At 42.3% G+C, this 27,827-nt stretch overlaps 1 protein-coding gene across 1 annotated transcript in view; it reads right to left on the bottom strand.

Moving 5' to 3' along the window:
* Positions 1 to 18,950, bottom strand: part of SH3GL2 (SH3 domain containing GRB2 like 2, endophilin A1) — a 192,936-nt gene extending 173,986 nt beyond the window's left edge. The window contains exon 1 of the mRNA XM_045562185.1: positions 18,727 to 18,950. Within this exon, the coding sequence (XP_045418141.1) occupies positions 18,727 to 18,771 (45 nt within the window). The 5' untranslated portion in view covers positions 18,772 to 18,950. The remainder of the gene's footprint in view (positions 1 to 18,726) is intronic.
* Positions 18,951 to 27,827: the final 8,877 nt, after the last annotated feature.

The following is a 27,827-nucleotide window of genomic DNA, read 5'->3' on the forward strand; positions in this document are numbered from 1 at the left end:
ATTGCTTTTAAGAAAAAAAAAAAATAATATATTGTAAAACTTCTTTCCCACAATGTAACAGCAGGAAAACAAAATCTTCTAATGATTTTTTCCTAATCCTTCAAACATTCCTGAAAACCCTACTGCTGCATATTTTTAAGTTCTAATGTGAGTAGGGCATGAGTTTCTGTATTTCAGAAGACAGAATGCTCCCAAGGCAGGCAACCTACAACCCTTGGCACCAGTAGCACTGTGGGATCATCACCCAACATCCCCACTATGCTCTTGGGAGGCTCTTCTCTCTCCCCATCCCTTGCGGCTGCCATGAGCACATCAGCCACTACTTGTAATGGCGGCCCAAGGAGCCTGCTGACTGGCAAGAAGAATGCAAAAGAAGCTTCCAGACTCTCATCATTTTTGCAGAAACTTTGAACAAGTTATGCAGCCTGTTTTCCCATATGTTAGATGCTTCAGGATAAATATGCCTTCTCCCTATGCAGGTCTTACGGTAGTAAAATAAGCACATGCACACTATAAAATGTTAAGGTGTCACTCTACATTCAACAAAGACAAAAAAGTTCATGTGAGTTTCCTGTCTGAAATTAATGTTAGAGATGCACATATCTGAGTCAAATCATGATGGTCTAGTTATTTGCCATACTGATATATTAAATAAAGAAGTTTTATTTGGTGGGGGGTATTCAAAGACAGTAAAAATACTGTTTTAAAATATAAATAATGCTCCTACTTAAACTACTTTAAGAACCCACTTTTAGAACCTTTGAGGGAAACCATTATTCATCTTATGAGTCATATGTAACCCATATATGACTCATAAACTCAATATTAAAAAATTAAGATTTTTAAAAAGATGGATAAAGAAAAACAAAGAAAAGAAGGAGAAAGAAAAAAAAGGAAGTAGACAGGCAGGCAAGGAGGGTTTACTCATCAATGAAGTTTGGGAAACTACATAATCATACCCTGCTTCGAGAATTCTGACCATTTTATAATGTTCAGGATCTGGAAAGAGCTGCAGCACGGAAACTTGCCTACTTTGCTTAATCTGGTAGTTCCCAAACTTATCTTGCCTCAGCACCTATCTTTCCCCCACGTTCTGGTAATAGGAGACTTTGGACAGCAACCATTAAAGCTGAGGACTTGGGGGTTTTTGTGTGTGTTTGACAGTAATGCCTGTTCCCTCCTCAGACTCCCATGTGATGGGAACCAGGGTGACACACAGCGAGGTTTGGGAACCACGGTATCAGCTTATGTGGTTCCCAAACTACTTGCAGGGATGCTAGGCTGGGGTCAGACCCCTACTAAATGAAGCATGAGAAAAAGGTAAAGCATCTTAAAAATTATAATGTAAGAAAAAGTAATTTAATCCACAGAATCACACGCTTTTTTCCAGTTCATATGTATGTACCCCACAAATGAAGATAGACTTTATGAATCCAACAGTCTACTCAGGAATAAGGGGAGACTGAAATATTGATACAGCTAAGAATCCATCTTGCATAAGAAGGGTTTTATCAAAGTAATTTATAAAGTAGCTTATTAAAGCACAGTTCAACAACCTGGTAAGGAAAACTTACAACTCAAACAGACTAACTCACAACTCACCTTTTCCCAGTAATGCCCAATCATGAAAAAGTATCTTGCAAAACCCTCCCACTCTTAAGAGAACCACCTAAGAAGCACATCATACAGAATACATAGGTAACAAAGTTCCCTTATGCTATATGTACTTTAATTCAAAAATCAGTTATATGGTAATTATTTTTAAATGCTGAAATATAAAAACACTTTAAGAGGACCAAAACCTGAAGTTTTGCAGCAAATAAAAGCATCCTAGTATATGCTCCAACAGATTACTATGCAGGAAAACAAATTTCTTCAACTGTTTCTCAACTTACAAGTTAATATTGGCTCCAGAAATTGAAAGAGATTCTGCGGAGGCTGGACAAGCAAGTTTACTCCAGAAATGACTTCATGATTATTTGTCTCAGAGCTCGAAGCACTTTTCACTGAAGCCATTAAGGACTGCCAGGCCCCAGGGAGAGCCAGATCGTCCACAAAGGCACACTTGTGCCCAAGAATCAGCCACCCTCAGTGCGCCGGTGGATCTTGCCAGACGTGTCCTCTCTGGGAGGAAGCTGAGAGTGGTCTGCCTATCTCATTACTGGGGCTGTGCTTCATGGTGGTAGTTTTCCTGTTTTCTTCTATCTTGTTGGAGTGGGGAGAAGCTTTGGCTTCCTAAACTTTGTATATTTTGTCCTCAAAATAGAAGCCCCCCAGAGGCTACTAACAGTATTTTGCATTCAAGTTCAAAAAGAGATCACTGTGAATGTCTCCAATCTTCTTAGGTGTCTCCATCTCACTTCATTCTTTGCTGGGATGGCACTGCCTATAGGCCTTTTGCAGAGAAGCTAGGAAGTAACAGATGCCCAGGAGACGCTGGCATAAGGGCTGGAGAGGCTGAACAGCTCACACCAAATTACTAAGAACCTCTTACAGACGCAATCTACACTTCACATGGCCTCGCTGCCCTCCTCTTTGCGCAAAACACAGTCAATGTCATGATACTGTCTTTCCTAGGGATAAGACGAGGAATCGGGATGGGGTTGGGGGGGAAAACCTTCATTTTTTAAAAAAATGCCAGCGAAAGTCATTAGCAGCTTCTTATTAATGATGCCTCTACACTTTTCCTTGGAGAAACAGAAAAAGCAGCCATGCATTCAGAAGAAACCCAAGCAGCACAATTTAATTCAAGTTCCTACGGAGGTGAGGCAGGTGTTCCAACTGTCTTAAGCTATTTAGCCTAATGAAGCAAACCCACATCCATTTATAGTTCTAGAACTTGGCTAGAAACTGGGTTTGCTCCCAATCCCCATGATAGTTCCCACAATTTATCTTCCTTGTTTTCAACTTAACCTGGGGAAATGCGGATGGAAATAAGAAGCAAAGAAAATAGAATGAAAAAAAAAATTAGTTATGGATCTAATTACCAAAGACAAGAAAGAAAATGCAGAAACACAAATTGCTCACCCGTAAACCCACTGACCAGGAATAATCACTGTTGAAATGTTCATTTTAAAAATAATCTTATAGTAATAGAGCATAGCACCTGGCATAGAAATTCTCAGTGTATTTTAGCTATTATAATAACTATATTTTATGACATTAGGCATGTTGCATATCTGTTTTATGCCCTGTATTTTTCACTTAACAATAATCATGAATTTTCCCTACATCAATATATACTGCCCTCTGGATAAAAGAGCTATAGAGATTCCATAGTACAGACACACAGATTTCCTTCCCTGTTCCCTATCATTTGACACTTAGGCAGGTTCTAATTTTTTACCACAATAACTACTAAAGTGAACAATCTTGTACACAAGTGTTGCATACTTATACATTTATTTTCTGCAGATGGATCCTAACAACACAATTACAGGGAAGAGAGCTGCTGATCTCTAAAAGTGCTGTAACAGCTAACACTCCCACCAACAAACGAGAACCCATGTTCTTACTCTTGTTAACTCAGAATGTTATCATCCTTTTAATCCCTGCCAATATAAACAATAAAAAAATTCATATTGCTACTTGATTTTCTTGATTTTTATATTCATATCTTGGCCACTTGTAGTTCTTTAATATACTGCCTTTCCATACTCTTGTCTAATTTTTCTAACAAAGTGGTCATATCGTCTTCTTGCTGATTATTAAGAGCTTTTACATGTTCCTTGGTTTGACATAGAAGACTAGGACTCATGGTTAAAAATTATTGGCAATTATTTACCAGCTCTAAAACCAGCTGGTCTGGTTTCAAATCCTGACTCTGCCACGGAGACTGTGTAACCTTGAACAACTTACTTGACCTCTCTGTGCTTCAGTTTCCTCACCTGCAAAATGAGGACAATAATGCTACAACCTCATAGGGCTGATGCAGGCAGTAAATGAGTTATAACAGTGCCTAGCCATGCTAGCCATTTTCACAATTAAGACATCTTATTTTAAATTTGCGAACTTACAATTTTATGAGGATATGCTTTCATTTAAGTTCTACTTTTACAAATTGAGGTATTTTTAAGTAGAAATACTTAGATCAAAAATATATGCATAGGACATTCCTTTTAAATATATATAAATATGGATAAATAGAAAAGAAACAGGAAATATATATTCATTCAGCAAACATCAAATTGAATGTCCACTGTGGGACAGGCACTGGGGACACAATGAAGAATACAATGACAGGGTCCCTTTCCACACCCACTCTGGAGGATACCACCACAGAACAGGTCCCTGCAGACCAGCGGGCCAAGCGCTACACTCAAGAGGTGCAACAGGCAGTTTTCATTCTACCTGGAAGGGCATGTAACCCACACCAAAGGAGGGAAGGGTGAAGCTCCCTGAGCAAACATCAAGCTGAGACCTACAGAAGAGTAGTGGTTAGTCAAGTATGGAGTGGAAGAGAGGGAGGGGAATTTCCACAGAGAGGAAAGAGCATGGTACAAAGGCTCAAAGGTAGGCACACTGGGTGGCACAATGGCAAGACGTCCAAGATAATCAGTGTAGCTACAGTGTGTAGCTCACGCAGCGTGAGAGATGTGATTAGACCAGTGAACAGGGGACAGATCACACTCCAAACTTCTTAACTGGACTTATAAGGGATTTACAATGGGAGCCATAAGAACCACTGAAGAGTTTTTACGCAGAAGAGCAACGATAGATTTGCTCTTTAGAAAGATCACTATAGCTACAATTAAATAACGAATCATAAGGAGACACGACCAGAAACATAAAATGTCACAACCTAAAATCATGCCCAAGACCATATTACCTCAGCTGTGGAACTGGGGGACCAGAGGAGAGAGAAAGGAGGAGCTGAAATCAAGTGACTAGTGACTGGTCTAGTCACAGGTGCTCGGAATGGGGACACTAGGACATCTGAAGTCTCTAATTCTGAGCACCTACTGATCATGTTCTAAACAGCCTGATGATGGATGGGCTTACACCATTTTCTAAATTATTTCAAGTGCTGCTCTTGAATTACACCTCTACCTCCCTTCTGACCATCGGGCATAGGACACTGACATGACTCAGTGCTGCTCTAAACAAATGATCTTTCCTTTTATAAAATATAATCAAATCCCTTGTTACCAGCAGAAAACTCCTTAGTGGTCAGAAAATGGACAAACATTTCCATAGTCAAAGTGTGGAATATTTTGAATAATACAGTTGGTGCACACTTTTGACCTTGTAAGAATGTAGGAAAAAACTCAGTTTCTCCTACTATACTCTCAAAATACCCAACACGGAATACTTCTGTAACCTCTGGTCACCAAAATGTGTGGGAATTTCTGCCCCCCAGCAACCAATTTTGCAGATGATTCTTCATCGGATGCCAGCTGGGTATCCTCTGATTCCATTCAATTCTGACACTATAAACCTGGAGATAGCATCAGACCCCATCCGTTGAGGGCTCAGGCCCACAAGATGCCCCCAGCTGCAGATACTGCAAGCACAGGGTGTGGCTCTAAATCTGGGTTCCCACAACCCCCTCCTTGGGTTCGAATAATTTGTGAAAGCAGCTCACAGAACTCAGGGAAACACTTTACTTACATTTATCCACTTATTATAAAGATATTACAAAGGATACAGATGAACAGCCAGATGGAAGAGATGCCCAGGGCAAGGTGTGGGAGAAGTGGTGGGGCCACCCTCTAGGAATCGCCACGTGTTCAGCTAGCTGAAAATCCTCCCAAATCCTGTGATGCTGGGTTTTTAATAGAGGCTACATTAAGTAGGCATGATTGATTAAATCACGGACACTGGTGATCAACTTCACCTTCAGCCCGTTTTCCCTCTCCCGAGGACGGGGCAGGGGATGGAGGAGGATTAAGTCTCAACCCTCTAAGCTCCCCATCCTGGAGCTATCCATGAGTCCCCAGGCACCAGTCATCTCATTAGCAGAGAAAAGACACTGATCCCTCTGGAAATTCCAAAGGTTTTGTAAGTTTTTTGCCAGGGAACAGAGAGACCAAATATATATCTCACAATATCATAGTCTTCAATGACACTGAATCCCTCAGCGAAGACATCCTTCTTTTTATTCTTCTCTCAATCAATCATTATGGTTTAGTGAAGGAGAAAATCTCAGGGTATTATTAGGATGCCTAACACTTGTTTCTTAATCTTTGGTTTTTACAAAGGCAGAATAAACCTGAAACAGATTTACTCAGGCAAGAGTATCTAGGACTTATTTTTGTATAAGTGATAGTACTTTTTGCATTTATGACAATGATTCAATGATTTGTTTTTAAATTAGGTCAGTGTGATGGTTAATTATTTGTGTCAACTAGGTTAAGGGACACCCATATAGCTGGTAAAACATTAATTCTGAGCGTGTCTGAAAGGGTGTTTCAGGAAGAGATTAGCATTTGAGTCAGACTGAGCAAAGACCTAAGGGCAAACCTCATCTAATCCCTTGGGGGCCTAGATAGAACAAAAAGGCAAATTTGCTCTCTTTTCTTGGGCTAGGACTCTCATTATCCGCCTTTAGACATCAGAACTCCAGATTCTTGAACTGTTGGACTTGGCACTTACATAAGCAGGCCCCACCCTCTTCTTAGGCTTGTGGCCTCAGCTGAGAATTACACAATTGGCTGCTCTGGGTCTCAGGCCTTTGGGTTTGGATTGAATAACACCACTGGCTTTCCTGGTTCTCCAGCTTGCACAGGGCATTATCTTGGGACTTCTCAGCCTTCATAATTATATGAGCCAATTCCCATAATAAATCCCCTCCCACATATCTGTATTTATCTACCCTATTGGTTCTGTTTTGCTGGAGAACCCTAATACAGTCAATACTTTGAAGACCAATACAGATGCCCAAAAAGTCATGAGTCATGAAGATAAAATTGAATGATAAATTTTGGAAACAGTCAAGTTACTTCACCATAATCATATGGAAAGAGCCGACAGAAACAGATTGCCTAAGTTCATTTGAGTCATTCATGGCAACAACCAGCTGAAACAGTTTCACTGGACACTGTGGGCTTAGCCATGTTCTAGGCTTGACATCAGTGACTCACTGACTCCACTTTGAACTGATGAACTTTGAGACCCACAAAGGAACTATGAAAAACATTTCTTTCACAAACAACCGTGCTCTCAACAACATACAAGTAAAACTGGTCCTAATCTTTACAAACACTCTGTATATGGATTTTTCCTGACTGACACAAATGCACCGTTCTACTAATGATTAAAGACTTCTTTGTTGCTTAGTATCTCTAATCATCAGGGAAATGCAAATCAAAACCACAACGAGATATCACTTAACTCCAGTGAGAATGGCTATCAAAAAGTCCCAAACAATAAATGTAGGCGTAGATGCAGAGACATAGGAACATTCATACACTTGCTGGTGAGACTGCAAACTAGTACAAGCTCTATGGAAAGCAGTATGGAGATACCTCAAAGAACTAAAAACTACCATTTGATCCAGGAATCCCACTACTGGGTATTTACCTAAAGGAAAAAAAGACATTCTGCAAAAAAGACACCTGCACTCGAATGTTTATAGCAGCACAATTTACAATTGCAAAGATGTGGAAACAACTCAAGTGATCATTGATACATGAGGGGATTAATAAAATGTGGTATATGCATATCATGGAGTACTACTCAGCCATTAAAGAAATGGTGAACAAGTACCTCTTGTATTAACATGGATAGAGCTGGAGCCCATTCTTCTAAGTACACAGGAATGGAAAAACAAACACCACATGTACTCACCATTAAACTGGAACTAATCTATCAATACCTATGTGTACATATAGAAATAACATTCATTGGAAATCAAGCAGGTGGGAGGAAGAGGGACATGTAAAATCACACCTAATGGGTACAATGCACACTATCTGGGGGATGGGCACAGTACAAAAGCAATTTATGTAATCGTTTATACCCCGATAATACTCTGAAATAAATTTTAAAAAAATAAATAAAACCCATTAAAGATCTACTTGCTCTGATTAAATGGCACCATTTTAAAGGTTAAAAAATAAAATAAAATAAAGACTTCTTTGTTTAATCCACCAAAGAAATAATCTAACAAACAATTTATGCAATCTATGTAAATTCCTATAAACATTAGTCCCTGTCTCACCCCTCTCAGGTGGTAGCCTCTGACTTCTATCCCCGTTGCAACCCCCATTCCTAAATCCTTATTTACCTCTGACATGTTGGTTCCTCCTTTTTTCTTTTTTTAAGAGATAGCACCACCAAGAATTTAGATGTTATAAAGGGTAAGCCAGTACATGTCACATATCAGCATAACTCACTGCTTCATAAAAGTAAAGGGGATAATAGTCATCAAATTTAGACAAACAATTGACATAGAGATTTTATGATAAGCTTTCTGTTTAAGACATGTCCTTACACATAAGGTGGTTTATGGTGAAAATGGATCAAAATGCTTTAATCTGTATACCTTGAAACATAGAAAGTAGCTGAAAGAGCTTGTAAAAAAATTAAATGCATCTTAATGATCACAAAATATTTGTTGAACAATTTAAGTTTTGTAAAGAATGAGAAGCTTTTCTAGCTTTTGTTGGAGCTAGGAAAACGTAGTTTTCCAGGTCTAGAACACGTGGATAATGAGCACTATAGGTATCTTTCTGGAAAATCCACACTGAGTAAAGATTTCAGATTTGTGAGCTTCAAAGGGCCTAAAGGTACACAGAGAATAATATTAACAGAAGAGACGAATGGAAAAGAGCTTAATGAAGAACAAGTTTATGTTTGTTAAACTTAATTACAACGTGCAATAGAAGACAGAACCCAAGTGCAATGTTGAGCATAAGAACAGGACCTCTGGATAACAAACTATTAACTTTCATGAGTAAAATCTTGACAGAAGTGTTAATGATGAACATCTCCAAAAAACATTTCCTTTAGTGTACAAAGATGGTGCAAGATGACCAGAGATGTAGCCACTTAAGTAGTTAAATAATGAATGGTATAAATATGGCCATCAAGCCACTGTGCACAGCATTAACTCAACAGAAAGAGGCACACCAGAGTCACCTCAAGTGAGCAGTATACGCAGAGAATGACAAGGGTCAAAGGTGTACCCACCCTGGACTTAAGTCCACAGGACACTGCACCTTCAGGTTACTTATCACTCAGGCACAGAACCCGGGCTGGCTATGCTCTCCCCAGCCAAGCTGCTTGACTGACACCCAGTCCTTAAACCACATCTCAGGGCACCAGACCTCATCCTTTCCAAGTGATGTCTGCAACTGTCTACCAGTTGTACCCAGAAAACCATTCAGAGCTATGGATCCACAAATCCTGCCAAAGAACATGTGGCTAAAACATCACAATGACCCATGTGCTGCGGGGCCCACTACTGCTCTCACCCCAGTGCTTACACAACAACAGTCAAGTGTGCTGCTCGAATCTCCAAGCCTCAACAACTTAATAAACAAATTAGCATGTAGCCATCTGATGTGCCCATACTAGGTAAGGTAATCTCACTGGTCTATGTTGGCATCAGTTTTCCACAAACACAAAATCAGATACAGAGTTAACAGCCAACTACTCTACTTTCACTGGTAAAAATCCCTAGCACACTGTTGGAGGCTAATAATTCAAAAACTTCTTCACAGATATACAGTCTCTCCATTCCAATGTTAATGAAGCTGTCACTGTACTACCAAGCCCACCAAGCTAAGAGGCAGCCCAGACTTAACAGTACCATTATTTAAAACTCATCAGGGACACAGAATAAACTGCTTCACCAAAGAAAAAACATCTAAATATCAAAAAGCGTAAGCATTGTAGGAAAAAAACTATAAAATATAAACTGTATTTAAAAAGGCACATGGAACATTAAACCTTATGTAGTAAGATTCAGCAAACCGGACTTAAATTTCACATGTGAATGTGTTTATGTTGTGCATGGATATAGGCATATACACACATATACATACACTTATAAGCACATAAATATACAGACCCATATAAATTAATGTTAGTTAATTATAGATTCGAGTGATGCCAGAAACTTCTAACTTTTAACCAAAACCCACTTTTACATTCTGAGCACATGGCTAGACTAACTTGCCTTCTTGCTTTGCACTGAAATTGCCATGGATTGGCCATGTTACAGGTTCTAGCTAACTGAACATAAACAGAAGTGACTGTTCCTTCTATTGGTTTTCTGCTGTTGTATAACAAATTATCACAAAATTAGCAGCTTAAAATAATGCCCATTTATTATCTCACAGTTCTGCAAATCAGAAGTCTGGGCCAGCTTGACTGGGCTCTCTGTTCAAGATCTCACAAAGCTAAAAATCAAGGTGTTGGTGAGACCAGGCTCCTATCTGGAAGCTCTGGGAGAAGAATCCCTTCCACTCAGGTTGTTGGCAGAACCCAATTATTTAAGTCTATGGGTCTAAGGTCCCTATTTTCCTTGATGGCTGTCATCTAAGAGCTGCTCTCTGCTCCTAGAGGCTGCCTGCACTCCTTCTCACGTGGCCCCTCCATCTTGCAAACAAAAACAGCATGTCCGGTCCTGCTCATACTTCCAATCTTTCTGATTTCTCCTTCTGCTACCAGCCAGGGAAATGCCTGCTTTTAAACGGCTCATGAGATTAATCCAACCATATAATCTCCCTTTTGCCTTATGAAGTTACAATCTCGAGAGTGATATATTTTCTGCAATTAAAGGTTGTACTCACACTCAAATGGAAGGGGACTATACCAGCGCAAGAGTCACTGAAGGTCTTACATTCTGCCTACAACTTTCCTCTTCCAGCCTGGCCCATGAACATCTCCCATGTTTGTCCAAACATACTTCTGCCCTTTGGCAACCTTGAAAACCATGTGTTAAAGATGGAGGAACCCATCCAGGGTCATCCTGGATCCCTGAAGCAAATAACAGGAAATAAGAACAGAAAGGGCTTTGAGCAACAAAGTACCATTAAGGCTTCTTGGTTAAACCAAAGTATTGGGCCCTCTTGCAAAGTTCAGATTAACAGCCAAGTCTAATTTTCTGCTGGTTGGATATGAGGCCTAAAAAAGAGTTTCTATTGTAGTAATTGGCATACGAAACTGACAGGAAGAAAACAGATCAGAAGTCTGCGAAGTTTCCGAAGGAATTTTATAACACAAATCAGCTATGAGTAGTCAAAAGCCGGTGACTATAAAGTAATCCCCAAACATTTACAAACAGGACTTGACTAAGTTATGCAGTTCCCAAAGAATCTGTCACTCGTTAGATTTGGCCAAATGTAAGAAAGAACAAAAGAGTTCTTCCCAGATTGTGGACCACAGTGTAAAATCAAGGAACTTCCTCTACTGTCGGAGCCGGAGACTTCACAGCACCTCAGCATCACTGTTATGGGCAACGACTGCCCCAACTCCCCCAACTCCCGTTTGTTCCTTTCCCAAATGGGAGTGTTCACTGGGACAATATTTCTTGTATATTTAAAAGTAGAGGCAAACTGTTTTATGTGCCTAACAAGCAATATACCTTGATGTTGAGTTATCTTAGCATTATAAAGCTGCTCCAGTTCGCATCTATGGGGAAAGTTCAATTTGAATTATAAGATATTTCTATTTCTTTCACATATCATAATTCAAAAGAGGCCAGAAAATACTGCCTAGAGGTCCTTCAGCTGCCTGAGCATCTAAGCAAACCTCCTAGGAGCGAGGGGGTTCCGCGCAAGCATTAAAGACAGCTTCTCCACACTCATCCATATTGTACACAAACTGACCCAGGGGGTGGGGGAGGCAGATTAGGGTAGAGCAAGTACATCATCATATCAGAATTTAGAAGTTGTGCTAACTGTAAATTCTTCATAAAATTATTTCCCGAAGTATGAGACATCAGCTAATGATTTAGTATCACATCAAAATATTTTGTTGACAGTCTACAAAACACTTGACAGGGTCTCACAATCATGACATTTTAATAAGTACAGCTATAGCCCTCAGTCTTTATGGTCCATTACAGACCATATAAATCACTCTTAAGCAGCAATCCCCAACCTTTTTGGCACCAGGGACTGGTTTCATGGAGACAATTTTTCCACAGACTGGGTTGGGGTGGGGTGTCATGGGTCGGGGGATGGTAGTGTGGAGCTCAGGTGGTGAGGGGTGGCCTGTTTCCTAACGGGCAACGGACTGGTACTGCGCCACAGCCCTGGGATTGGGGACTGCAGCTCTTAAGTATTTGGTCACCTAAAGTTACTAGGGAAACGAAATCTAAATCAAAAAACATTGAGGCCGGGCGCGGTGGCTCACGCCTGTAATCCTAGCCCTCTGGGAGGCCGAGGCGGGTGGATCGCTCGAGGTCAAGAGTTCGAGACCAGCCTGAGCAAGAGCAAGACCCCATCTCTACTAAAAATAGAAAGAAATTATCTGGCCAACTAAAATATATATAGAAAAAATTAGCCGGGCATGGTGGCACATGCCTGTAGTCCCAGCTACTCGGGAGGCTGAGACAGGAGGATCGTTTAAGCCCAGGAGTTTGAGGTTGCTGTGAGCTAGGCTGACGCCATGGCACTCACTCTAGACGGGCAACAGAGCGAGACTCTGTCTCAAAAAAAAAAAAAAAAAATTGAAAAGGGTTCTACTGTTCTACAGTAAAATTTTAAAGCTTCACATTTTGTCTCCTGCTGCCTCAACATCCCCACACCCAGGTGACCAGGTACACAGTGTGTGAAGGTTGAGCCCTCTGCCTTCTCGCCCACCACAGGTCTCACCCTCTCTTGGCTCCCACCTGTTTCCCCGCTTGCTCAGGTGAGCCTGCTCCCATGGCTCCTCCCTTCATCCCCCCATGTCCCCTCTTGGTGGACAGCGATTCCATAACTCTAGTGAACACAATAAACTTTGTTTCCTTGAGGCTTTCCTGGGTCCCCTCTTGTGGCACCTGATAGACCATCACATAAAAGAACAAGGGCATAAAGGATTAAAAGAACAAAAAGGAAAAAAGGAGAGGTCAAGGAATCTGCTGATTTCTGACCCACTTAGCCACTTAGTATCTTGCCTATCTGGCCTTACATTCAGAAAGACTGCTAATCCCTAGAAAGCCCCACCAGGTATCCACTTTAAACCTTGGAGTGGTTCTTAAACTCCAGTCCTCACTCAGTTGTCATTATTCATTTGTCAGTGGGTCTCGCCCTTCCCTCTCCACTTCCTCAAGCCACCACTCTAAAGAATGTCCTGGGGTTGCCTGACGCCCTGAGACTCTGCATACAGCACAAGCAACTTGGCAGAATGGAACCTGCTCTGCAAGCTTTAGCCCTCCCTTCCCTGAATATCAAACCTCTACCTCCCACAATGACATCTGTCCTCATAACAGTCATCATTTCCTCCAACCAATTCTTGCCATTTTCTAGGGTAGCTCTAATTAATTTGGAAGATACTTTAAAATTTTCCAAACAGACTGAAACAAAAATTCACATACAGTCAATTTAAAACATTAAATAATCACTGTGGGGAAAAAAGCTTGCAAAGACATAACTGTGTCAGCAAAAACTTCAATCGAGGAATCTCAGTCTTGAGGGAAATCATTTTTAGTTGCCACTTTCCTTCCTACACCCCAAGGCCCATGTGCCAGTGTATCAGTGAGTTTGAGCTCATTAACCTTTTGTTTTACATGGTTCAAGTGATCCTTATTATGCAAGCATGGCACTCTCATAAGCATTATCTTATTCAATCCCAACACCTCTGGAAAGGATCTTTTTTATATTTGATTGTCCCTAAAATTAATTCAGAGAAGGCTGCATTTTGCTCAGACATTCTAAAGTCCAGTAACAGAATGGTTATTATAAGAACCACCCCATTATCTCCTGATGACATGATCGATTTCTTACACTGCATTTTATTTTTTAGGGGAGGGGCAGTGATTAGGAATTCATTTAAGAAGCCAGAGATAGGCAAAGGACCCTCTCTCTCAGAGAAATGCACATATAAAATGTGACTTATAATTAAAAAAAAATACATAGGCCGCTGCAGCCTAGTATAGGCATCAGGCTAAGAACCTAACAAAGGGTACAGGAACACTGCTTCAAGCAATAACCCACACTCAAGATTTTAAAGGCAGCAGAGATTCTACTGCTTAGACCAGGCAATTAAACAACTGAGAACTTCACTCAGACAAAGTCATAACTAGTATATATTTAATTAAACACCGTAAGTTTAACATCTCACCAAATCAACAAATGCATGAAAATATTGTTATGTTCTCCTGAGAAAAGCATCTACATAAAATACTGTATTTTGAATGTCATGAAAGCATGAAGAAATTAGTTAAAACAGAAAGGCACAGAACACCAATGTAATTAAATTTTCCCAGTTAAAGAATCCGAGTGTGACAGTGAGCACATACCAGACTGTTATCCTAATACACAGCCTACCCAAATGTGTTTTATCATTTAAAAAAAAAAAAAAAAAATCAAGCCAGGCATAATGGCGTACACCTGTAGTCCTAGCTACTCAGGAGGCTGAGGCAGGAGGATCACCTGAGCCCAGGGAGTCTGCGATTGCAGTGAGCTTTGATCATGCCACTTGCACTCCAGCCTGGGTGACAGAGCAAAACCCTGTCTCTCTGGGGGTGAGGGGGATTAAAACAAAACAGAAAATATAGTCTATAATGGGTATATTTCTGTCTTAATTTTTTGGGGCTACTATGAGAAAATATCATAGCATGGGTAATTTATAAATACAAATTTGTCTCTCATAGTTCTGGAGGCTGGCAATTCAAGATCAAGATGCTAGTAAATTTCATGTCTGTGGCAGGCTCGCTCTCTGCTTCAATGACAGTGCCTTGCTGCCATATCCTCACCCAGTGGAGAGGGTAGGGGTGCTCCCTTCAACCTCTTTTATAAGGTCATTAATCCCATTCATGAAGGCCCTGCCTTCATAACTTAATCACCTCCTAAAAGCCCCACCTCTTAATGCTATCATTGGCAATTAAGTTTCAACATATGAATTTTACAGGGACACACTCAGACCTTAGTAATATGTTAACCAAACTCATTAAAAAAGAAGAAAGCATATCCTATTGAATGCAATAGAAAGCTACACATTATTTACAGACTGAATTGTCTTCTTAGATGGTGAATCAACTGTAATGGAAGAATACCATGGTGAATCATTTTATGTAAATGACTGTTAACAAGTCAAATTGTGTCCCCTGCTAAAATTTATATGTTAAAGTCCCAACCCCCAGTACCTCAGAATGTGACCGTATGTGGAAATCGGGGCATTCCAGGTATACTTACTTAAGCTGAGGACATACTGGAGCCAGGTGGGCCCCCAATCCAATATGACTGGTATCCTCACACACAAGGGAGAATGCCATCTGAACATGAAGGCAGAGATCAGGTGACACATCTACAAGCCAAGGAAGGCCAACAAAGCACCAGAAGCTAGGAGTGGCCTGGAATAGCTCCTTCCTAGTGCCTTCAGAGGGAACATGGCTCTACAGACACCTTGATCTCAGATTTTCAGCATCCTTGTCTCAAGAAGTGTGAGACGATACTCGTGTGTTGTTGAAGCCACTTGATTTGTGGTACTTTGTTATAGTAGCTCTAGCAAACTAAAGCAATGACATAGTACATTTTACTCTATAACAGACTTTCACATGTTGCCATAAAGCAAAATATGTCCACATCAAATGCAAGATAGAGTGAAATTTTAAAAGCCACACATTTTGTAAGAGCATCACCGTTCCTTGGAACAAGAGTTATTTTTACCTAAGTTGCTGCCAGTTTAAAACAAGTGAAAAAAACTGACATTGCTTTTGTAAAACAAAATCTCAATATGAATAAAACTTACTAAATGTAGAGTAATGTGTGCTCATTTGCCCTAATTTACAGTAAAAAAATACCTTGTTTATTCTGATTGCATGGTAAATACATTTTTATGAGCAATAAAGTACATTAAAATAAATGATCAATTTTTGTTATTTTAATATATTTACATAGTGAAAAGATTTTCTCCTCTAATAAATTTTATTTGGCAAAAGCCTTTCTTCACCTCCAAACAGTAAACATATTGAAAATAACTGTCAGCAAGAAGGCAGAAATACTCAGTTCTAATATGGACAGTTGTGACACACGTGATCAAAAATTCCAAATCAGTGGTACAAACACTAAAGGTATACTGATTTTATTAACACAAATGTCACCCCTCCTTAACATAAGCAAAAAAGCTCAATTCCATAGAAAGAAGAAAAATGATTGCCTGAAAAGCAGCCTTCTACTTATAAACATAGGCTGTATAATTAATTTGTCATGTAAGTTCTCCAAAGGAAGTAATTCTAGGTCTAAAAGCTTCCTCTGTAGATAACATAATGGACCTGTATGGGGAAAACGGCTGCAAAAGTAGGACATGACTGTTTCCCTAATTCTCTGTCACATGCAAACATTAACACTAGCTTTACATGCCCTCCAAATACACATACACACACAGGAGAGTAATTTTTGCCTTTGGCTTTCTAACACTGTGCTACACTAAGTTATGGATAAGAGATTATGTGTTGTTTCACCTTTAAAATAAAAGGTTTTTCAGCTTAAAGAAAAAAAATGATCAATTGATTCTTCATCTGGATTCAGTGTGATACATAGTAATCTTATCTCATCACAAGCAGACCTTCTCCAACCATTCAAGATGTTCTCTCCTGACATAATTCAAATTTTTTACTTCAAACTTAAGAGCTGCATACAACCTCAGGATTTAGCTGTCTCATTCTGTAGATTAGCAAAGCTAAAAAATCTAGTTTGGATAATTTCCTCTGTCTTATTACTACTAGTATAAGGAATAGTATCTTATGTTAATAAAATTATCTTCAATGTTAGTAGCTATCATTTATTTAAAACTTTTTGTGTGTGTTCTACAAACTCATTTATCCTCACATCAACCCTAAGAAATAGGTATTATCTTCATTTTTAGCAAGGACAGATTCAGAAGTTAAATAACCCACTCAAGGTCAGAGACAGCAAAGGGGGTTTCAAACCTTAGCCCTTCCCACTCCAAAGCCAAGGCTAATTGCCTTTTAGGGCACCAAGCTTTGCAAAGGAAATCTTCAGGATCAAAATCGAAAAGGGATGTTGTGTTGGTAAATGCAGTGCTGAGTTCTGCTTTTGAGAAGTGACCAGAACCTGGAATTTAAAAAACGTCAGTAACATCAAAGAAGTCCTGCCAAAGAATTCCTGGGCAGCACACATCCTGGTTCTTTAAACCTGAAGGAACTTGAAATACAAAGTTAGTAGAGGCCTTCCAAATTCCACCAACAAACAATGCGCTTATCTTTACAAACATTTCTGGCAGAGAGGTCACAGAAAGCTCCAACTAGAAAAGCAAAAATAATTACGTTAAGGGACGTTTTTAACCGAAATAGTCTTACTTTTCTTGATTTCCTACACTGACATAAACATACATAACTGATCGTATCAAATCAAGTCTATGGTGATAGAGATGACGCACAGGCACGCACACACACAGGAGATGAATGTCACGCTGCATCTGTCCCCCTAACTTAACGAAGATCTGTAAAGCACAGCCCTCATCTTTTCTGGATGTGGTTTATAATAGAGCTGTTATTGTGGGAGCCTGGGAAAAACCTCACTACTTCCAAGAAATTATGAGAAAGCTCACCGTTAATTAAGGCAAACCTATGAAAAAATACTTAAGGCTAAATTATGCAAAATGTTTAAAGGTAAGCCAAGAAAGTCCTTAGCTAAAGATCCCTTAAACTTGAACCTGTTCAAGAATAAAAATAAAACAGTAATCACACACATTATATAAGAAATAGGTCACAGCACAAGTATTCATTTATTTTTCGCTATGTAAAATTCTTCAGCTGAGCCCAGTGAGACTTAAATTATTAGCACCTGACTTAATCAGTTTTATTATAATCGCTGCTTATTAACCCCATAAAGAAAACCGGGCACAGCCAAGATGTAGAAGTAAAAGGCTCACTAAAAATAATACTTTAAAATACATGGTGGTTTTAAGTCTTCAACAATGTGGTTATGCCAAGGCAGCAAAACCCAGGGGAAATTTTTAAAGACGCGCAGACTGCTGGTCAAGCCGTGGCCTCAGAGGAGTTTCAGGACCTCAAAGGAGTTCTCCAGGGAAAAGTTAACGCACGCGCTTCCCCGAGGAAGCCCCCGTCCTCCCTCCGAGCCCGAGGACGCCGGCAAGGAGAGATTCCGATCGTGGTGGCGGAGTGGGGAGAAGGGGAAGAGCGCAGACCGCGGGCACCTCCGCAGCCACCCCCAGTGCGGGGAAGCCGCTCGTGCCAGCACATCCCGGGACGGCCGGGCGCACCGGCACCGCAAGGTCACCGGGAAGCGGCGACTTTACATAATCTCCCGCCGCGCCGCCCGGGCACCTGCTCGCCACGGCGGCGGGGCAGCCACGGTCCCCTCCCGCAGCGCTGGCTCCAGGGGGTGCGGGGACGGCGAACGGGGAGACCGCGCGGGCCGCCGAGGACCCGCGGGCGCCCGCAACGCCGCACCGAGCCCGGGGCGGGGGACGGAGCGCGGACACCCAGCGCAGGGACGCCCGGAGCCGCAGCCGCGGCGGGGCGCGGTCGGCGCGGGCGAGGCGCCGGGCCGGGGTCCCCAAGCTCCTGCCGGACGGCAAACGCCGAGCGCCCCGCCTGCAGCTTCGCCCGGGACCGCTGCGCATCGCACCTGTCACGCGCCTTACCTGGGTGGCTTTGTGGAATTGCTTCTTGAGCCCGGCCACCGACATGGTGCAGGAGGACGCGCGGGCGCTGCGAGCGCAGAAAGCAGGCGGCGGCAGAGCCGGAGCGGGAGCCGGGCGGGGCGGCGCGCTCGCCGAGCCACCGCTCGTCGTGCCGCCGCCGGGGCTGTAAGCGCGGGGCCGCGGCGCCGAGCGGGACGCGGGCGAGTGCGGAGAAACACCCTGACGTCAGGGGCGGGTGATGCGGCCTCTTAAAGGGGACGCGGGAAGCCCCGCCCCGAGCGCGGGGCCGGCCGGGCAGGTGCGGCGGCGCGCAGAGCCCGGGCGCCGGCGCCGGAGCCGGCTGCGGGGCGGGGCCCCTTGGCTCCCGCGGGCCGCGTCCCGGTCAGGGTGCCGAGGGCGTCTTCCCGGACGCCCCTCCGGAGGTGTCGGTCGTGAATCCGCGGGCTGCGGAGGGGTCGCTGCAGCTTGGCGGTCCGGGCACCCGCACGACTCAGGTGACTCGCAGGAATTCCAGGTGGCCGAGGCAGTTCTGCCTGCAAACCGCCCTCCTGCCCTTCGAGCCTGGCTTCGTGCAGCCTGAAAAGGAGGAGTGGCGTTCTGTCTGGGGTAATGAATAAATCATTGCTCCTCTGTGCCTTGCCGCGTTTGGTTGGTCACAGAAAACATTTCTCCGCCCTGGTTTCAATATCCCTCATGCCTATATTACATTAGGGAAAGCCACCAGTGCTTCCCACCCCCCCGCCCCAGGTCTGATAAAATTTAACAACTGAAAAAGAAGAAAAAGAACGCTTAAACCAGGACAGGTAAATAGAATTGAATTGTGGCATTACTACAGAAATGGCATTTAATCCTCTGTTTACAGAAATGAAAAGATCCAAATGTGAGCTTGGCGTTCATGAAATTGTGTTAGTGGATTTAGGGTTTCCAATCTAAAATAATCATGTGAAAAGGCATGATACTAAGGTTGTACAAATACTACGTATGTAACCAAATACACATGGCTGGCTAAAGTGAAACTGACAGAATTAGGTGACTTGGGAGCGGAGCAGCACTAGATGTCTTCTGTGCTGTGGTAATCAGCCACTTCCTCTGGTTTTTCTAGGACTGAGTTCTAGGGAAAGAACTTGAGCGCTGTCCCCATACGGGGAACAGAGCAGTAAGGAGGAGAAACCAGAGTTAAAGAAGCCAAGATGGGAGAAATTGCCAAGGATGAGAAAAGAGACAGCATGGCAGAATGGGAGTCCTAGAAATACCTTTCCTGTTTCCACAGCCCCTGCTGCCTAGTGGGAACCACAAAGCTACTACCCCCACCCTCCTAGCCACAGTTGCTTGGGCACAGGGCGAACATCTGATGCAAGGGGGTCCTATCTATTGGCAGGGGTACCAGTCATAGACCCTCTTGATAATGTGAACTGACACTCGTAAAGGCAGAGCCAAGCAGTAGTGGACCCTGGAGCAGCAGAGCACGGGACATGGAACCCACGCTGCCGAGAGCAGCAGAGGACAGGAGCGGACCTCCAGCGTGGTGGTCCTCACTGCTGTTCAGACACCTTCCCCGACATAGTAGAATCGTACTTTCCAAACTCCTTGTGGTTAAGTGGAGGCATTGTGACAAGTTTTGGATAGTGGATTAGGAGGGAAAGGTGACTGTTACTTCTGCACAGAATTTAACCGTGGGTATGAGATGCTACAGAGCTCTCTTTTCCTTCTGCAGCAATATTGTAGACAGCTGTGGTCTGTCAGCCAGGATCCAGAGTGAGGATAGAGCAGGGCCAAAGTCCCCAGCTGATGTTCATAGGCATTTAACACAAGTGAGAAATAAACCCAAGTAATTTTAATCCACTGAGGCTGGAGTTGTTAGAGGTGAGCTTGTTTCTCTGTTTTTCCAATATTTAAAAGGCTTTCACATACTTGTACAATAGAAAAAAAGTATTTTATAGTTTAATTTTTACCACTGGGTCCCTGATCTGAACAATGGAACATTTTCATAGAACAAGGGGCCTTGGTTGAAGCTGCCAAGAGATAGAGCAATTAATCTACAAAGTGGAAGGGCCTGGGATGTGTGAGCCCTGGTCTCTAACCATGAAAGGTGTGAAATGGGGGCCTGAAGAGTCTCTCCAGGCCTTGACTGAGCTGTAAATTAGACAAAAGCAAGTCTCTATCTTTCCCTGGTTCTTCATCCACCAACTTAGAGGGCTTATGCTGCTAAACTTCAAAGAAACTACCTTGGAAGAAAGAGCTGCATAAAGGCTTTAAATTCTTTTGAAACCACAGCTAACTCTCCCAGGGACACCACCCCCCACCCCCGCTGCCATCTAAATTCAGTATTTCTATTGAAGCCACAATGTATGCCTGTAAAGCCCTTTGAGATGCTAACTTTGAAGAGATCTGTTGAATTCCTCCTGCCAGCAGGCATCATGGTAGGAAGAGTTGAGGTGTTAGGGGGAGGTTCCAAGATGTGTATGGGCTGGACCCTGAACTCCAAGGAGTTTCCAGGCCAGTAATTCACAAAACTCTTCTTATGGACATTTGTTGTGACTGGAATGCACCAGACATTGAAAAATTCCAAACATGGGTGCCATCTTTCGCTGCAAATCATCTGCCACAGAGGCTCTGTGGAGAAATCCAGAAGCACAATGCAGGGAAAGGGGAAGCAAAGGTCAATGAGGAAAAGCTTTGTTTGCTGAAAGGTTGCTGTAATTCAACATGCTGCCCTATAGTCTCCTGAGATAAAATCAGTGTGAAATGGTGAGTAAACCTAGATATGTTCGGGGAAGTCCTAATTAAATGAAACCCCAATACAGCACACCTCACTAATTGGGCAGTAAATTCATGGTCAGCAATAATTCCATCACATCATTCATGCACTATTTCTCCTTGCTTTACGCCAGAGTATCTGGCAAATACTAGACCTCTCGTTAGCACAGAGCTGCTGCATCCCTGGCACTTTTCTGAGGGCCCCTAGTTCCATGGAGGCAGAGGAGAAGGAGCAGCCTTCCTCTTTCGACCCTTCAGCCCCTGCCACCACTCCTCTGGCACCTTCAAGGGCAAACTGCTCCTGACTTCATGTATAAGCTCGCTGAGTGTAAGTGATACAGCAAAGCCAAGGCATTAAACCCTAACTTCTTATTTTACAGACTTCTTATCATTACTTTTTCTCCTCTAGCCTTCTGCCTCAATTCAGGGCAGAGCCTCCAGTCAGTGTTAACATATAATAGGTTTGAATGAATGAGTAAAAGAATGAACAATATATCTCTGTTGCTGATACTGTGTTCTTACCACATTGGATCTGATGTTCAAAAGCCTTCACTAGCTAGCACTGTACTAAAACTTGGATTGTGCATGAGGCAGACAGCTGTTCTCGGGTAAATGGCACTTAAGATTTTGTGCCTTTGGATGCCACCAGTAGCACTGGGCCCTACCCAGGATGGGCAGGCCCTTTCCTAGAGGTGAGAAACCAAGGGAAAGACCACTCCTGTGTCCTTGCTTCCAGGTTTGTCACCCTCCACCCACCCTCCAAAAGATACACAGAGCTTTTTTTTTCTCTTTGAGGTGGAATGTGTGGGCCTTTCTTCCAGGGATGGCCACCTCCCCCACCTTTCTCTCCCACATAGCCCTCCTCCCTCCAAAGCACAGGGGCTTCTCCCTGCCAAAGCTTCCTTTTCGCTTAGCTAAACCCTAATAACCCAATCCCAGAGGAGGAGAAGAGGCTTAACCTAGTGTTTGACTCATATTAGACTTTTACCTGGGCCGTATTCATTACTTACATCCAGTTTGAAATGCCTCCAACTTCCCCAGCAAAATCCTGCCATCTCCAATGTCCATCTCTAGTGCCTGTCCTTTGAAGTCTTTCCCCATTCCTCTAACTTCACATCCTATCTTTATTTTTGGAGCCTCAAAGCCCTGATTGTGCACATCTACCATGCACATGTGTATTGTAGACATTCATATATACTCTTAGATTCTTCCCTTTTTGAATACAGAATCTTTACTTTCATAACTCTTAGCAGATAGTATAAATACCCACTAGCTAGATAGGGAGTAATTGAAATTTTAAAATCTAGATCCAGCAGAGGGTCAAAAAGACTGAAACTGCCTGGAGGTCTCTCCATCTGGGCATATTGTTCAATGGTTATGGTTGCTGCTCCCTGGATATGTTCAAGCCTGGGTCTCCAGGGTCCTGTCAATTCAGTTCCCGATGTCCTTCCCATAAATTCCCCTATGTTTCACTCAGGCAATACAGCTCTCTTGCTTGCCATCAAAAATCTCTAAGTGTTACTTACCCTGTCTCCTCCCTGAAATAATATTCTAATCTCAGTTCCATTTCTTGTTTGGCTAGCCACTCAAATACAGAGATTTAGGCAACTATATGGGTTCCTGCTAAGCACTGCATTAGGCTTCCTTCTCAGAGGAGGGTGGACAGATTGAGTGACAAGGAATATGGTCTGTTAGCAAGTGTCAATTCTCCCTGTAAGACATTGACATCCTGATTTACAAATCAAACCTTTTGTTGATTTGATTAGTATGTGTCAGGCTGCCAGGGCCTGAACCTCCCAAGTCCCTGGGAATAGGCAGCTGAATGCTTGTAAATAAATGCCAAGCAACTAGACTCCAATTCAGCAGTGCCCACTCCTGGAATGAGAATAACCTTAACTAAGGGCAAATTGTTAGGGCATCTTTACCATTGGCTTTTTATTCTGTTCTTGGCTGGACGTTATCATTAGAGATGCTGAAGGCATGTTGTTAACCCTGAACATGTGAAAGCACTGTGTTGAAGAGGCCAAGTTCTGTAGCTATTTTAGTAGCTAGTTAGCTACGCAGAGAAAAGCTATTCTTTAGTCACACTAAACACTTTACCCTGTCATGTCAAGGATGCATTCTCTTGATTACAGAAAAGTCCAAGTGTGAAAGGAGAGAGAATTTAGCTTAGCATAAACTTGTCATCGATACTAAGAACTCAGAGGACAATCTTGCAATATTCTATCAGCATCAGCTTGATATATTAAAATAATAAAATAATACTAATATATTTATTCTACTTTACTATTTTTTTACTATGTTTTTAAAATACAAAATTACACTTTAAAAAGGGATGGAATGATAGATAATTTACAACTATTTAAATAGACCATTTATCTTTAATTGTTTTGGGCTTTTTTATTTTCCTTTTAAAAATTTTTTTAGATTGGTTGTTTTATTAAATGTGCTCAGCTTGTATTTTCTCTGGGCTGACTCCCATATAAAGCTGACTCCAATGACAACAAATCAAACAGAAAGCACAATTTAAAACTGCATTTCAATCGCTTCTCGGCCTTTTGGCTAAGATCAAGTGTAAAACTGCATTTCAAACATATATGTTAACATTAAAACTCCACCCTCTCAGGAATGCCAATTTTCTCCAAGGTCCAATTATAAGGAGTTTGCCAAGCAGGGAATTCCTTAGATCAAAGATCTAGAAAATATTTTTAGTTCCCCATGAATAGCGTTAAGTTGAATTGGAAAACTTTTGATAGCAATTCTTAGGATGCCCTTAACTTTGAAGGTATTATGGGGGAAGAAATCCATTTTCCCAGCCTGCAAGCATAAGACCAGTGAATGCATTTAACAGTGAAGAATCTCCACTAAGGCAGAATTGACTAAGGATTGAGGGAGGAGAAGGCATGGATGGAGCAAAGGCAAAAGGCATACCAGTGGGAAGAGATGAGCAAGTCACTACGGCAGGGACACCAAGGGATCTGATTGGCTTTTTTTTTTTTTAAGTGGGGGAGATCTGGGCATGTTAACGAACGAAGGGAAAGAGTCAGTTAAATGGCAGATCTAAGTTATGCTGGAGACTTAGAGGCTCACTGAGCCCAGACACTGGAGGATGCAGGAGGGAAGGAAGAAAGGCCAAAGGGAGAGGCACCTGGCAAAGGATAGGGATGCCTGTTCCCCTGAGACAGAACAGTGCTGACAAGGTGTGGACGGATGAAGCCCGAGTAGTGAGGGGAAGAAGGGCTGGTGACAGGTGGGACAGCAGCCACTGGAAACTGGCTGGGAGGGAGATGCCTAGGTGGCGCATTACCTGCTCAGACTGGGAACACACAGGACTGCCAGCCTTATGCACTCTGGCCACTTCCCCACTTGTCCAACCTCATGGCATCCAGCACCCCCATGTACTCTGATGCCTGCACTAAACATCAGTCCCTGGCACACTCCATCATCTGACCAGGCTTTACATACACTGTTCTCTCCGCCTGACTATTTTTTGCTTTACACCTAACCAATTCCTGGCACACCCTTCAGATCTCTATACCAAAGGCCCCTCTGCCTTCCCTAACAGGGTCAAATCTCACCAGTCTAGTCCTTCAGAGCTAAGCAGTGCTCTCCTTTGATGCGATTGTCACAACTGTGATTTTGCATGGATTATGAGATTTTTTAAAATACCTGTCTGCCCCCTCCCCTATTACTCTGCAGACTCCACAAGGGCATGCACTACTGGGTTCTGTGCACCACCACATGCCTGGCATACACGGAGAGCCTGGTACACAGCAGGGGCTCTACCCATCAATGAATGAATGAGTGGAAAAGCTTTGGGACATTTAGTAAAGCTTAAAAGAAATTTTAAGTGTTTCTGAGGCACAATGATGGCCCAGCTTCCTAAACCTAGCTGAAGATGATCGAGGGCCCACATATCAATGGGAAAGTTGCTTAGTGACCACCACATGAAAACTGGTTCCATCAATGAATGCACGATTAAGCACCTAATAAGTCATATGGAAAATATATGTGTATGAACCTGAGGAAGGGAGAAGTCATGGTGAAAAGGCTTCATGGGGGAGGTGAGACAAGGGATCCTGGAATTAACTTTGGATCAGATCTTAGATTTCATCACTCAGGGAAGCTCAAGTTGGCACAATAGGTAGACATTTATGTCCAAGCCTAGAACATACAAGAAAATAACTTCCAAATTCAGAATGAAGATGGTAAAAGAACCTGCAGCCAATAAGCAGTGTAGATGTTCAGATGTTACAGTGCAGGGGAGGGCAAGGGTAGTGGAGACCCACTGTGATCCTAAGATTTAAGATCAAGATCTGCACATGATGCCAAGCCTCCCACCCTTTCTGGACTCCCTCTAAGTCTGGCTTTGTTACTCCCCACCCCACCCCCATAAATCTTCCCCAAGTGTCTAATTCCATAGTGTTCAAAATGTGATTCCCAGACTAGCAGAATCAGCATCTCCTGGGAACGTGTTAGAGTAATGAACTACCAAGTCCCCACCCCAGACCTACTGGGTAAGCCACTCTGGGGGTGGGGGTGGGTCACACAAGCCCTCCGGGTGATTGTGATGTATGCTCCAGTTTAGGAGCCTCTGGTCTCTACATTGCAGTGGTAGTGCTGAGAGGGAGGGGTGGAAACCTTAAGACCAGAACCCTCTGGCAGCCAAGCACAGAAGCTTTCCCCTATGAGACCCCACTGGATCTTCATCATGGGCTGGTCTTATTATTTCTATTCCACAAATAAAGAAATTGAGACAAAATTATTAAGCAGTTTGGCTAGAGATTTGGAGCCTGTATTAGTTTGCTAGAGCTGCTATAACAAATGACCACAAAGTGAATTGCTTGGAACAAAAATGTATTCCTTCACAGTTCTGGAGGCTAGAAGTCTGAATTCAAGGTATCAGCAGAGCTGGTTCCTTCTGAGGGCACAGAGGGAAACTCTGTTCCATGACTCTCCCCTAGCTGCAAGTGACAGCCAGCATTCCTTGGCTTACAGACGCATCACTCCAATCTCTGCCTGTCTTCTGGCCTTCTACTCCCTGAGTATCTGTGTCTAAATCTCACTCTTACAAAGAAACCAGTCATATTGGATTAAGGGCCCACCCTATTTCAGTATGACCTCATCCCAATTTAGCTAAGTGCATCTGCAATGACCTATTTCCAAATAAGGTCGCATTCTCAGGCACTGGGGGACAAGGCTTCTACATATCTTTCTGGAGGACACAATTCAACCCATAATAGGAGCCCCACTGAGGACTCCTGTTGAGAGTACTGCTTATTCCTCAGTGCAGCAACACAGAGACACTGGCAGATTTCCTTATTTAATGCCACTACTGAGAAAAAGTAACAAGGAGAGATAAATTATTCCCTTCATAGGGTGTGTGTCCCCAAACCAGTGATGTTTACATACATCAACCTAGGACATTTTCCGGGACCTTTCTTCCCCATTCTGTGTCTGGTACATTTAAACTTAATACAGGCAGTTTCCTCCTATTGCTTAGATCAATACTCAGTCATTTAAACACATAGATTAAAGAAAAGAACATATTATCTATCATCCATCCCACATTACTCTGTGTCCCCTCTGGCTTCAGCCATATATTATAAAACAAACAGAAGGGGAGAATCATTAGGTCTGAAAAGACAGAACTTAAATTCATAAGACTATAAATTCACAACTACTCTATAATTTTGTGTAAGCCCTTTGGGTTCACAGTTCTGCCTAAAGAAAAACTGGAGATGTTTATAATCCACTTATGAGCGATTCTTAAGCATTAAACACTCCGGGAGGAAGATGAAGCTGGTAATTCAGTACCCACACATCTCACCTCTCACACTTAGCCTTCTGGAAGCACAACCAGCCTGAGGATGCACGTTACACTTCCATGTTTTCTGTTTAAGAATTTTGCAAACCAAAAAGGAACAGAGTGCTCAGACTTAGATTTTATCATAAAAATTTTTAAAATACAAGTAAACACCGAGAGATCAACACTGGGCAATATAAAAAAAGAAACTCAAGTAATTTCCATAAATGTAATTAAAGTGCCTAAGAAATAAATGAAAAGGATCAACCCCAAGATAATTACCACTTCTAATTTCCTGCATTTCATTGAACATAAACTATCATTAAATTTTCAATTAGATTCAAGGAGAAAGATTGATATGTCTCATATAATTCAAGTATTATCTCTCATTTAGTCTCCCTTTGTCTAACATTTTGCATGGTGTAAACAACTAAATATGAATTTTAAAATTTTCTAAATCTCTTTTAATTCTTTGAAAATGATTACTTGAATTATGAAGACTCTGAAATATTAATTTTTCTCAAAATATTTTATAATG

This window comes from Lemur catta, chromosome 10 (assembly GCF_020740605.2).
Source record: "Lemur catta isolate mLemCat1 chromosome 10, mLemCat1.pri, whole genome shotgun sequence".
Classification (NCBI taxonomy): Eukaryota; Metazoa; Chordata; class Mammalia; order Primates; family Lemuridae; genus Lemur; species Lemur catta.